A 13,835-nucleotide genomic window follows, 5' to 3' on the forward strand; every position below is an offset into this window, starting at 1 on the left:
AACTATTGAGGCGCATTTGAGTTAATTTGCACTCAAAAACAAGCACATCCATCGCATTGATTAGCAATTCTATTCTATCTACTTTAGTTTCACCCTTGTTACAATTACCCAGACATAGCTTAAAGAAGTTTAAATAAATAATAACTATCAAATTGAATTTTTTGTTGGTTTTGCAATTTTATAATTTCAATTATAATGTGCCGCAAAAAACATTTGCTCCATTTGAGAGACACTGCCTTATAGAATAAGCACCTCCCAGACACTACCCTCTGTGTGTTTAGGAAACATTTTTGTGGGGAGCACTCAAAGGAATTTAAGTTTATTGCATAGGTTCCATAGTCTTTGTAATGGTCTTGATTTTATGCAAAAATTGATGAAGGGATTTTAGTTCTTCATCACCTCGCTCATCCAGTCTCGATAGTTATTGAGTTTGGTGTAGAAGCCGTATCCTTTTCCACAACCGATTCCCCAAGAGACAATACCCACTGCAATCCAACGGTTGATGCTCGGCTCCTCCACAGTGAACACCCCACCGCTGTCTCCTTGGCAGGAATCCTGGCGAATTTTACTGGTTTCAGGGAAACCTGCGCAGAACATATTCTCAGAAAACACATAGGCTTGGTTAGTTTCTTTCCCTGCCAGATAATTTCTGCATTCACGGTCACTCGTAATTGGGAGTGAGACGTATCTAAGCTTCTTTGCGATCTTGTTTTCAGTTACACCAAAGCCACTCACGTAGCCCAGTTGTCTGTCACTGTAGAGGCTGTTATGGCTGCTGTCTGGAAGGCAGATCGGCATGGCGTCCCTGTTCATGGTGACACTGCCTGACAATTTGATGAGAGCAATGTCGTTATTGTAATTGTGTTCATCCATTGTGTAGCCTGGATGCACAAAAATGTTCTCCACAGCATAATTACCTAGTTTAATCAGTTCCTCAACCTCAGTGTGCCCCAGATAGATCTCTGTATTGTCCATGACTTTCTGTAAGTCTTCTTTCTTGTTCTCCTTGGGGTGTATCACATGGGCTGCTGTGAGGATCCAGCGTTCAGCAATTAATGCTCCTCCACCCAAGCCACTTCCAGATGTCCGCAGATACACCTGCCAGGGGAAGGCCCCATGTTTCGCTTCATGTCCTCCAATGATCCTCCCAATTCCTGTCACAGGCAAGTCAGGTTTCCCACACACTGTGCAAAAAAGTAACAACAACCAAAGTCTGCACTAAGTATTACAATATAGTGTTACTGTGCAGTGCTGAGTACAGAGAGACTGCTATATGAAACTAATCCATAGAAAATCCAACATCCTGACTTAACCCATGTCTCCTGCATTACTGTACTATGTGCCCAATCTACTCTGCAAGCCAGCTATCTCAAATCCAAACTCTTCTCTGGGCTGGAAGAAAAACTGCATACATTCCTGACTGGAGTGGAACAGATAAACATGAATAAATTGCTTACTTCTGCCAAAATTAGGGACATCCCATGAAGTTATTAAGTAATGCATTTGAAACAAATCGGAGAAAATATGTTTTACTCAGTGTATAGTTAAGCTCTGGAACTCATTGGCAGAGGATGTGTTAACAGCTTTTAGAAAAGTTTCTGAAGGACAATTCCATAAACCGTTATTAAAGTAGATCCAGGGAAAGCCACTGCTTAATCTGCATGTACAAATCTGGATTAGAAAAACCCAGCACCTAAGTTTATGCAAGGTAAGGGAAATTCTGTAATTGAAACCCCCAGAGTTCTGCAACCCTAGCAAGCACAAATGCACAGAAAGTGACCACTTACATACCAAGTCCCCTAAGCGCTCTTATCTAGGGGGGGGGGGGATGTGGGTGGGGCATAGGTGTGTCTCCCACTTACATCTATAAGTTACAGAATAATGTAAGGTCCATGCACATCAGGTGGCTACTGTAGTTGCTGGCACTGTGTGCCAATGCTGGGTTATACCTATGAACTCTCATCGTGCACCCTGGAACACCTAGAAGGACACCAGTAGGTATCCCCATGGGCAGAGAAGGGCTGGGATTGGAACTCCTTCCAAGATGCATGCATAAGTCCAAAGCTATACTTGTTTCAGGGTAGATGAATCTAAGTTCTCTGTGATAATTTTACAAAGGTTCTTCCTTGTCTAGATGCCCATTATAAATTCACTCTCTTACTGTGCTAAGGTGAGAAACAGATGATGAAATAAATGCATACAAGACTCCCACACACATGCACACAAATTCAAAATGGACTCTGCCCCTGTGCTAGAAATGTCTCCCTCAGCCCAGGGCTCTGCCCACCTGGCAAGCAATCTGGAATGCTCTCAAGGTCCTGTGTGTCCTTCCACAAGCGCTGAGCAGTGCAAGTGTACGTGTCTAGAAAAAGAGACAAGTGGAATTTCTCCTTCAGTGTGTTAGAATCAAAAACATCAAAATGCAGTATAACATTTCATAACGAACCAAAATTAATAGGAAAATTCAATAGGAGCATGCAGTTGATATGAATAGAAATGAACAAAATGTATAACCACCATTCAGATGCTGCCCTCAATCAAACCCCAGATGTTTTCCACACTCTCTTCTCTCAAAGAAAACAAATCTCATCCACATTTAATAAAACAAAAGTCAGCTGAATCCAAACACTCTCCTCATCCCGCTCCACTGCTTCCAAAGGAGATCCCCAGTCTTTTCAAGAGACAAACCTAAGCAGACCCATAAAAAGACTGAGAGGCAGAGAATTGTCCAGTGTGGAATGGGTACATTCTTGCTAAGATCCCTGAATGTCTGATCTTAGAAGGTCTTGTAATTGGGAGGAAAAACATTGATTTAGGGGATTTCAGGAGAGGAGCAGAGGGCCAAAGGTCAGGTGATCAGTGAGTGAGATACTTGGACATGGAAGGGCTGAAAGACAGATGAAGGTCTGGAGGGAGAGTGGCTGGTTATGCTGAAAGAGGAAATGATGGATGTATGGAAATGAGAGAGAAGAAATACTGTATATAGACAGACCTATAGATAAAAGAAGGGTGTAAGGAGAATGAAATATGGGTGAAATGAGGAGCGGCTAAATGAGGGGTGACTGAAGGTTAGACTCTACGTGGCATGAAGTGTATGGCGGGACAGTGACTTTCTTTGAATTTATCTGTTAACTCAGTGTTACGTAGTTGCAAAGACTCACCATTGCTGTTTTCTTTTATCATGCTGTAATAAGGCTCGTTACACTGATACTTTATCACCGACTGGTATGTGTTCTCATTTGGTGAGCTCTTATAAGTGTACTTTCCATTTTCCAACTTCTTGGGCTTCCCGCAGCTCACAACTGTAGAAGACAAATATTAATATATCACTGTCATGACTTACAAACAGGGCAATTGTTGAATTCAAATCACAGTTCCTTATTTTAACTCAGTTATGTGATTTATGGAAACATTCAAGGTTGGATGGATATGAATGAACTTGACTCATTCCATGAGCTGGTACCCACTAGGAGAGGGTTGGGATCTGACTAGTGCAACACTAGGCATGTTTGAGAAAGTTCAGAATATTGAAACTCCTGAGAAGAGATGAGGTACCATTGATGGTGTTCATCTAAGTTTATGTGAGCTGTCAGGGTAGGGCTGGGTTGGGTTGGGATTCCATTGATAGGCCAGTGGTTGTATGAGTTTGTGTGTTTGTGAGTGTCTGTGAGAGAGAGCTCTCAGGGTAGGGTTGGGATTCCATTGATAAGCCAGTGTGTGTGAGAGAATATAAGAACATAAGCAATGCCTCCACTGGGTCAGACCTGAGGTCCATCGTGCCCGGCAGTCCGCTCACGCGGCGGCCCAACAGGTTCAGGACCTGTTCAGTGATCCTCTATTTATACCCTTCTATCCCCCTTTCCAGCAGGAAATTGTCCAATCCTTTCTTAAACCCCAGTACCGTACTCTGGAAGTGCATTCCAGGTGTCCACCACACATTGGGTAAAGAAGAACTTCCTAGCATTTGTTTTGAATCTGTCCCCTTTTCCGAATGTCCTCTTGTTCTTTTATTTTTTGAAAGTTTGAAGAATCTGTCCCTCTCTACTCTCTCTATGCCCCTCATGATCTTATAAGTCTCTATCATATCCCCTCTAAGTCTCCTCTTCTCCAGGGAAAAGAGACCCAGTTTCTCCAATCTCTCAGCGTATGAAAGGGTTTCCATCCCTTTTATCAGACGTGTCGCTCTCTTCTGAACCCTCTCGAGTAACGCCATATCCTTCTTAAGGTACAGCGACCAATATTGAACGCAGTATTCCAGATGCGGGTGCACCATCGCCCGATACAACGGCAGGATAACTTCTTTAGAAACATAGAAATAGACGGCAGATAAGGGCCACAGCCCATCTAGTCTGCCCACCCTAAAGACCCTCCCCTACCTTTCTCTGTGAATAGATCCCACGTGTCTGTCCCATTTGGCCTTAAAATCAGGCACGCTGCTGGCCTCAATAATCTGAAGTGGTTGTAATACCCTTCTTGATTATACCTAGCATTCTATTTGCTCTCATAGCGGCCGCTGCGCACTATGCCGTCGGCTTCATTGTCATGTCCACCATTACCCCCAAGTCCTTTTCTTGGGTACTCTCATTCAGTAACATCCCTCCCATTGTATAGTTGTACCTCGGGTTTCTGCTTCCCACATGCAATACTTTACATTTCTCAATGTTGAACTTCATCTGCCATCTCATCGCCCATTCCCCTAGTTTGTTCAAGTCCCTTTGCAATTCTTCGCAGTCCTCTTTAATCCGAGCTCCACTAAATAGTTTGGTGTCATCTGCAAATTTTATTATCTCACACTTCGTCCCTGTTTCTAGATCTCAGGGTAGGGTTGGGTTGGGATTTAATTGATAGGTCATTGGTTGTATGAGTTTGTGTGTGTGTGAGTGTCTGTGAGAAAGAGAGAGCTCTCAGGGTAGGGTTGGGTTGGGATTCCATTGATAGGCCAGTGTGTGTGTGTGTGAGAGAGAGAGATAGAGAGATCTCAGGGTAGGGTTGGGTTGGGATTCCATTGACAGGCCAATGGTTATATCAGTTTGTGTGTGCCAGCTGTCAGGGTAGGGTTGGGTTTCCACTAGTGGAGAAGTACTTGTGTTTATGATAGGGTTGGAATATAATTGATGGAACAGTGTTTGTGTTGGAGTTACACTAGTGAAGTAGTATTTAGGTATTCATGTGTTTGCGTACATGTAGGATCTCTAAAAGTAGGACTTGGCTTGCACTGATGAAACAGTGTTTTGTGCGTGTGTATGTGTTTAGGTATGGGGAGGGGGGCATGGGATAGCTTTTCATGGCAGTGTTGAAGTCCCTGTGGTGAATTATTGTGTGAAGGAGAAGCTCCATAGAGAATAAATACAGGGATTAAATTCCCTTCACCCCAAGAACAGAGGTCCTTCCAAGGATGAATGTAGGGTTCAGCGTTAATCAAAGCATGTGGGACTTTATCAGAATGGAATAAAAATAGGAGATCATTCTTCCCATCAGTGGAGCAGTTTGGAGAAACTTTCATGACAGAAGAAACCTCTGTACAGAATCTTCAGCAGGTTTGAGGGAATGACTGAGCCTGTGATGACCAAATCTTCCCACCAAGACCAGTATGGAGGCTTCATACCATGCATGTGCACTTACTTTCACAGTGTGGGAGTTTTCTGTGCCAGGTGCCGTCAGGTTGACAGACAGAGGTGAAGGACCTCAGCTCCTCATTATCCTAGAAGAAACACAAAACTTGAGGAGGGATGTTGACAGCAAAACTCCAGCATGATGCCGAAGAGAGAAAGTACTGGGGTGAATAAGCAGGGTGCCTGGCTCAGGAGCACATAGGGAGAGCTGAGTTTCCTGCATTTATAGATACGTGCTCAAGACAAGGAAGGACTGAAACAGGAGGAAGAGAAGGACAGACACCAAACGGGCCAGAAAAGCCCCAAAAGGAAAGGTAGGGACAAGCATGGTGGGTAAAGGTGAACACTGAACTTGGAGAAGGAGTGAAGTAGTGAGCGAAGTATGCTCGAAGGTGGGACTATACAGTACCTCCATGAGCTTGTAGCCCGTCTTACAGCTCACAAGGATGTAATCATGCAAGCGATACTCTGCTTGTTGCGGTTTAAGGATGCTAAATTTATCCCGCACAACAGGCATAGGACAGCGAACTCCTGCAGGAGAAAGATACCTGTCTAAATGAGGTTCATGAGCCATAGCTTCTGCAACTGGTATGGTATTACGCTCCATCATTTTCTATGCCAAATTGAGACTGCCTAGTCAAACTCAAGGAAGCAGCTCCTTACGCTCTGAGGTGTAATGAACCTTCCAACCCCTGCAGTCTCCTGAGTCATCAGTTAAGAAGAGGAGATCCACAGTGTGACTCTGGGTGTCGATGGTGCCCGGATTCTTCCTACCACAGTACTTTCCAATCCTGTTCCCTTTTGCATAGATCTGTGGGAAAGACAAAATAAAGGTTTTTCACTGTGAGCCCCAGACGGGGTGATCAGTGGAATTATGCATGACAGAATGAAGGGAGAGGCAGAAATTCAACCAGTGCCTGAGGAGCAGCAGAGGGGTTTTGATAAAGAGAGCTCACGTCTATATCAATAGCAGCTTACGGCGAGTTACATTCAGATCTAGGAATTTCCCTGTCTCCAGAGGCCTTTGTACATGAGGCAGTGGAGGGTGAAGTCATTTGTCCAAGTAGGATTTGAACTCTGGCTCTTGGCCTACTGCTCTAACCATAAGGCTCCTCCTCCACCTTCAGAGGGTAATTTCCCTAGATACTTACCCATATGAAAATCCTCTCAATACCATGTGGCAAGCACACCTCCCTAGGAAGCTTGTGAGAGGGAAGGCCACAAGCGCCCTGAGCCTGAGATTAGGAATTGGGAATGGTCCCTAACAGAAGAATCAGCCATTCCCCAGAAATGTGTTCCCACACAGGGTAAGTGTGGAGCGCCGTGTATTATGATCATGAGATGGGCTGAAGGGGGCTGGGATTGAGGGGGAACCTATGGTACAAGGGCCCCAAGTGAAGAGGGAACCTGTGGAAGATACAATGAAGTGTGAAGCTACAGGCCTCTGAAGGCAGTGAGAACAACAGAACTCTCTCTCTGTGCACTGCCATTTGGTGTTGGGGGGCCTCTCTTTTTAAATCTTTTTTCCATACACAAACTTGGGAAATTAGAAACTGTGAATGTTTTGGGAGAGATTATAAATGGACAAGCTAAGAAATTATAATAAGTCCTGATTCTACCAGACGTGAACCTGAATGGGCTCCGAGTGCAAATCCAACTGCCAGCGTGCTGTAACAATTCATCTAGATGAACGTATCCATGTTCTGAGAGTAAACTCATGCTTACAGTCTGCTGGGTAGGTCTGCATTTACCCAGCTCGATCCCTTTGAAAAATATCCATCCAATGCAAAAAGGTGAATGATGCAGCCCAGTGGATGATTCATGAGAGCTGGAGAATGGCTATTAAAGCCACTGAAAATGTAACTTGGTCAATCACTCTCTTATGATTGATTTTATTTACTTTTATATCCCTCTTCTCAGAAAGCTCAGAACGGGTTACGAGTTAACATACATTGCATTAAACATACCTAGCGCTGCCAAATTTCCTCTTTAAAAATGAGGGCATCTGGCCACGCCCCATTCCAGCCGTGTTCCACCCCAGCCCTCCCCCCAAACCTCATGTCTCCTTCCCTGAGCTCGAGGCCGAGTCTGGAGGGCATCTGTGAAAGCACGGACATTGACACAATGAGATCATGCACATGCATAGATGCCCTCCAGACATGACCACGAGCTCAGGGACTTCAAAACCTGGTCAAACTGCCAGGTTTTGGAAATTGCTCTGGGTCTGGACATGTTTGGGTTTCCCAGACATCTGGTAACCCTAAACATACTGGAGGAGATACATAGCGTCAACATACTGGAGGGGTAACAGTTAATGTATTGGAGGAGATATCAACTAGAGAGATAGATTAGCAAGGAGATACCTGCAGAGTGTCGTATGGACATTCCACCTGCTGATGGTCATCTATTTCAAAGGGATCCAAGAACTTCAGGCTGATGCTTAAACCCTTCTCCAGCCGAATGCTATAGTTACACTGGAGATCTGCAGGATATGGGCTCGGATACTCCGGGCTGCTAATGTATCCCTCCGCCTCCGTAAACAATTCATTGATGCATTGAGCTGAAAACACAGAGACAGCATAACACCTCATCCTGCTGGTTGCATTACAAGGTGAGAAAATTATTTTGTTCACACACCACAATGCCCTTTTCACTTTGTTTCCAGTGTCATAGTAAATGATGATGACCTGAGCGGTCCATCCAACCTGCCCATTAGTTATACCCATGAAAAATACATGTTTAAATTAAATTGCCTCTTCTTTGATATTTCTGGGTCATGGACAAATGTGGTGCCTTCTCAAGACATCGTGCTAAGAACAGCGGCCGTCTTTGTGCTCAGTCATTGCTATTCGTTACCTTTGCATGATCTTTGGTCACTCTGGAGCTGGTAACCTGGTCGACAGGAGCAGAAGTAGCCCCCGATGTAGTTGTGGCAATGATGATCACAGAGGGGGTGTTCAGCGCGGTTAGACTCATCAACATCTCTAGCACATTCATCCGTGTCTCGAGAGGGGGAGACAAAACAGGAGTTGCCACAGTTAAAACCCCCAAATCAGCTGCATATTTCCAGTGCGCTTTGTGCCTAGTTTACAAGTTTATTTAAAGTTTGAAACCCCGTCTAATCAGGCTTCAAGGTGGTTTACATATTTAAAACAAAGGGGGATACATAATGAATTAAACAAATGAACATAGCACAGATAAACATGAATTACAAAACACAGACTGGAACAGGAACGAAAGGGAAAGAGGGGAAGAATGACATTATTTGGATAGAAAAGTCTAGTTGGGGAAGGACATTAGGGAGAGAAAACGTAATGGCCGGTCAAAAATGCATGTAAGACATCCTTAAAAGGACGATCATAGGTCAAAGGCTTCAACCCCTTCAGGGACCCTACTGATTGCAACTCTTGGACTCTTTGAGCGCAGGGAAGGCCTTCTTGTTATCCTCACAGAGCCCATTGACCTTCCACCTGAAAGCCTGCCTTTCTTTTCTAAGAATGAGCTACATACCCACAGCTTGGTAAAAGGCCAGGAAGCCTCTGTAGAAGATGGTGACACCGTTTTCTTCGTTGGAAAAATCGGAGTTGAAAAGGAGCTTCATCTGGTTTCCTCTGGATATAAATTCTTGCTGACCAGGGTGGTTACCCACCTTAGAACTGACCTGACCGCAGTATCTGCCCAAATCCTTCTTATCAGCTGAAATCTAAGATAAAAAGTACCATGAGAGGTTTTCTAGTGAAACCAGTGCTCATGAACCCCACAAGGCTGTAGTACTGGGGAGGGTTCAGCTCAGTGGCAGTGACTGAAAGAACCATGAGATTGACATACTGGGCTGGGAAAATGAGTCTGGAACGGTGAACCTTTAAGTACTGGGGAAAACCCAGGAAAGGAGTAGCAATTGTAGGGCCCATGAGATTGTATTACTGGATACAGCTGAGCTTGGGGGCAGTGAGTGAGAGACTCTGTGGTACTGGGTAGACTCAGCATGAGGCAGTGAGTGAGGGACTCATCAGTTTGTGGTATGGCAGAGACTCAGCACAGGGCAGGGAGTGGGACCCATCAGTCTGTGGTACTGGAGTGGAATCAGTATGGGGCAGTGAGAGGAAGGTTTATGAGCATTTTCTTTCTAGAAGACAGACAAATTGCATTTCCCCTTCTCTCACCTTCACATAGTCGTAGTTACAGGCTTCAGAGGGCTCCAGGTCGAACTGCCAGAAGTTGAGCTTGACATGGAAGCCCTCGGGCACAGCTATGTCCCACACACTAATATTGTTATTGGGATATGAATTGGGATAGTTTGGGGATGTAATTTGCCCATAATACTGCCTCTGAGTTGGAGCAGAATGTACCAGTCTGCAGATGAAGATCCAGAGGAAAATCTGAAACCTGCTGGAGCCGGGGGAGGCCGGCAGAGAGAGAACAGACATTGGTTAGATACAGTGGGAAGTTTCCAAGACAGCAGAACACTGGCCTGAGAGAGGGGACGAGAGGAGACGTCTGGCCCTCCACAGTGTCATATTCTGTTATCACTTGATTCCCTTGATATGTAATTCTCAAAATTGAATCCTCTACCACACCATTTAATGTACACGAATCACTGTTATGTAATTTATCTAGATAATCTTTATTACGCAATTCTTTTGGTAATTCCTATAATTTGTATTCCGCCTTGAACAATATATAATGTATAATGTATTCGAAATTAATTTTCCTATGAACTGTTTTCCTACCTTCTTCTACTCTATGTTTATAACCTAACTAACTTATTTTTCTCAAGTACTTTAGCAAGAATGTGAGCCTTTGGGACAGTCAGGGAACTCTAAGTACTCTCTCTTCATCTTAATTAATCTTACTTATTGCATTTCTTCTGTTTCTACTGTAAACCGCTTAGAACCTCTCGGTACAGCGGTATATAAGAAATAAAATTATTATTATTATTAATCACTTCCCTCCTTCACAGTGTGACCCTCCAACAATGCATTGAGTTATAACTTTTCTGGCTGAGACTTTTCCCTTTACATGGGCATCTTATCCTGTAAATCACCTTGAACCTGTACTGGAAAAGTGCGATTAAGAAATACTGATTATATGAGATCAAGATTATAATAAAGTGAGACAGATAAAATGAGTGAAGGTGAGAGATAGGGACAGAAGCAGCGAGGAGGAGATGGAGGAGCAAAGTCAGAGGGGAAAGAGCGAGGGGGCAGGAAGAGGAGATGGATAGGAGGGGAGAGAAAACAGGACAGGAGCAGGAAAAAGGGGATGAGAAGGAGGGGAAGAGTGGAGTGAAGAGGAAGATGGAGACTGATATCACCTTTTTGTTTCAGTGACTGAGCTGACCATCAGAACAGCACTGTAGTTTCTGCCATCCTCTCTTTCCACACACCCCTCCTTGCACCCCAATTCTACTGACCCAAGGAGTGTATCATAAGCAACAGCTCATGTTCTAGCACTACACCTGGTCAATATCAGCCACCCTCCCTCACCGCTTCCCACTATTAACTAGACTCACATATCTCCCTGTCGGTTGCCTGGGCTGTGTCTGCACCACCGTCATATACCAAAATGAAACTCAGAGCAGCCAAACTTGATAATTCTCCATGCAAGGGGAGGAGGAGGGAGCCTGGCCAGGGATACAGAGAAAATAAACCCAGAAAAAGTGTTACAGTATTCTGAAAATAACCCACTGCACTCCTTGGCTTTCCCTCTAGCCTGTGCTGCCCTCTCCTGGCTGTCTGCTTCACAAGCTCTTAGACCCCACAGTCCCCTCTCTTATTTGCCCCCTTTCCCCAATCCCCCCACCCGCCATTACTACCACCCATAAAACAACTTTAAATGACATCTTTACACACAAAACACAAAACAAGGAATTACAAATTAGAAACAGAAATTTAAAGACCAAAATGAGAACTTTAGCACTCGAGAAATAAAACCAAATGCACTTCCTTTTGTAAACATAAACATAACCATGAGGTTTACAAATAGAAGTTTCAAGTTTCAAGTTTATTCAAAATTTGATGAATCGCTTATACATAAAATACTAAGCGAAGTACATTAAAATCCAAATTTGAACATACGTTAAGATACAAGGTAATAATAATAATAATAAATCAAAAGAACAATGGAGAAATTGAATTACCTGAAAATTGAAAAAAATAGATGGGTCTTCAAATGTCTTCTGAACTCCAAATATGAAACAGATGCAAAGAATAGTTGCCTAAACTTTTTGTCTCAAATTGCAGCCTGATATGATGTCTTTTAAATTTGCAACCTTTCACTGATGGATAACTTAAAAAAGCACAAGCTTTGCAAAAATATTTTGGATTAGGGACTGTGAATGCATCTAATAAGTAAGAGGGAGCCTGGCCTGTTATGATCATATAGTAAATACAACCAAATCTGAAAATAATACGGGCCTCCATGGGCAGCCAATGCAATTCGTGGTAAAGTGGAGATACGTGACCATAGATCAATCTCCTTCCTACCAGCAGTGTTTTCTAGACATATTCTTCTTTACCCCTGCTAGATAGATTATATTGTAATAATCTAGGTCAGTGTTTTTCAACCTTTTTACACCTATGGACCGGCAGAAATAAAAGAATTATTCTGTGGACCGGCATCGGTCCGTGGACCGGCGGTTGAAGAACACTGGGCTGTCGTGGGCCAGACCCCCGCCCATCTCTACCCAATCTCCACCCCAGACCCTGCCCCCATAATAGCACTAATTGCACCTTGCACGTCCCGTGCCTCATCTGGAAGCCTTCCCTCTGACGTTGCAACGTCAGAGAGAAGGCTTCCGGTTCAGGCGCAGGATGCCCGTAGGAGCCACTGCCCGTGGCTTTGTGCACTGAACCAGTGAGGAAGAGGGAGCTGGCTCGAAGATAACGCCGCATCGATCACACCGTGGACCGGCGGTTGAAGAACACTGTTTTGGGCCTGATGCACGTGCTGGCCTTGTGGTTGAAGAACACTGATCTAGGTGTCCCAAAACCAGCAATTGAACTAGTGACTTAAATGCAGTGATATAAAAAACAGCATAATTGTGGCAATGAAAAATCACTTTAAACATTTCAAAATATTTATGTGGAGGAAAAGACCAAATAGTGAAAGTGTGGAACTCAATTCCCACAACTACAGTATACACACAGTTTCACAAAACTCTAAAAACATGGCTTTTTAAGAAATCCCTACCAGGGAGGGCTGTTTTGGACCAGAGTGCATCTCTGAGATCAACCGACAGGCACCCCCGTGAACAGCCACCGATATCGGGTGCCAGGAAAAGAGGTCCTTTTATGCCTCTTAAACAACATCAAGCCGCGGATTCATGTCCGAAGGGGCATGGCCAAAGGGGTAGGACATGCCCCTTTTGAGGCTCTTTGGAACCCTGAGCAGCAGGAAACTATTGTCTTCAATATAATGGACAAAAGAAAAGTGAAGATAATTCCATCCACTTTTGCAAAAAAAAAGACTATAATTTATGTGAATCATGTAATATTTATTTTGTTTCATTAGTCAATGCCATGAGATGCACTTTTCACAATGCTGGCACTGTACTGGCACCCCCGGACCAGTCACTGATTTTTTTGTCACCAAAAGCTGACGCCACACTTGGAGAATGACTCTTTTTTTTTTTTTAAGGGAGTTTAAGCATGCTTCTTGAGCACATGTATGTATTATAGCCATGTTTTATGAATTATTGTAGTTTTTGTGGAAGAAAAGGCTTATGTTATGCGCGCTTGTTCTTTCTGATTAAAAGAGCCACCACTTCCTGTCCCGATCCAAATCTGAGAACAAATGTATTTATCTTCTGAGCCTGTGACGTATCTTGAGGTTTAGCTGATCAGTTAATAACAAATCAAATTTACAGGTGCTGTTTCCTGCCCTGATCTGAAGGTGCCACATAAACGCATTTCTTTAGCTTCACGTGCTAGGATCTCTTAAATGCACTTCGCATGTATCAGTCATTCTGGTCAGTCCAAAAGTTTACTAAACCCACCCTCCTGTGTTCAGTACTAACCAAAATAGGATTCCAAGGAGTTTTTATTTATTTATCGGGATCTATTAAGCGCCTTTATGAAGAGATTTACCCAAGGCGGTGTATACCAGGTATACTTTAACACAAACTTTATAGTTTTGTAAATGTTATAACAATAGTGAAATTATCAAATACAGTATACACCTACTCGTAAACCTTCTGAGTGAAGAAAAACCTCCTGTATACAC

The 13,835-nt window shown here is 43.7% G+C and overlaps 1 protein-coding gene across 4 annotated transcripts; it reads right to left on the reverse strand.

Annotated features, from left to right (window-relative positions):
* Positions 1-303: 303 nt before the first annotated feature.
* C1R (complement C1r) lies at positions 304-11,258 on the reverse strand. Of its 4 annotated transcripts, none has more exons than XM_033925174.1 (11): positions 11,125-11,258; positions 9,776-9,998; positions 9,123-9,315; positions 8,469-8,615; positions 7,976-8,172; positions 6,276-6,423; positions 6,022-6,143; positions 5,623-5,701; positions 3,162-3,302; positions 2,288-2,362; positions 304-1,184 (listed from the first exon to the last, which is right to left on the reverse strand). In XM_033925174.1, coding segments are annotated over exons 1-11 (2,127 nt in total). In that variant the 5' UTR covers positions 11,127-11,258; the 3' UTR covers positions 304-384. The 4 variants fall into 4 exon arrangements, with proteins under 4 accessions (XP_033781065.1, XP_033781064.1, XP_033781062.1 ...); XM_033925173.1 differs by lacking the exon at positions 11,125-11,258 and adding an exon at positions 10,927-11,087; XM_033925171.1 differs by lacking the exon at positions 11,125-11,258 and adding an exon at positions 10,550-10,885 and having other exon boundaries at positions 9,776-10,129.
* Positions 11,259-13,835: the final 2,577 nt, after the last annotated feature.

Source organism: Geotrypetes seraphini, chromosome 16 (genome assembly GCF_902459505.1).
Source record: "Geotrypetes seraphini chromosome 16, aGeoSer1.1, whole genome shotgun sequence".
Lineage (NCBI taxonomy): Eukaryota > Metazoa > Chordata > Amphibia > Gymnophiona > Dermophiidae > Geotrypetes > Geotrypetes seraphini.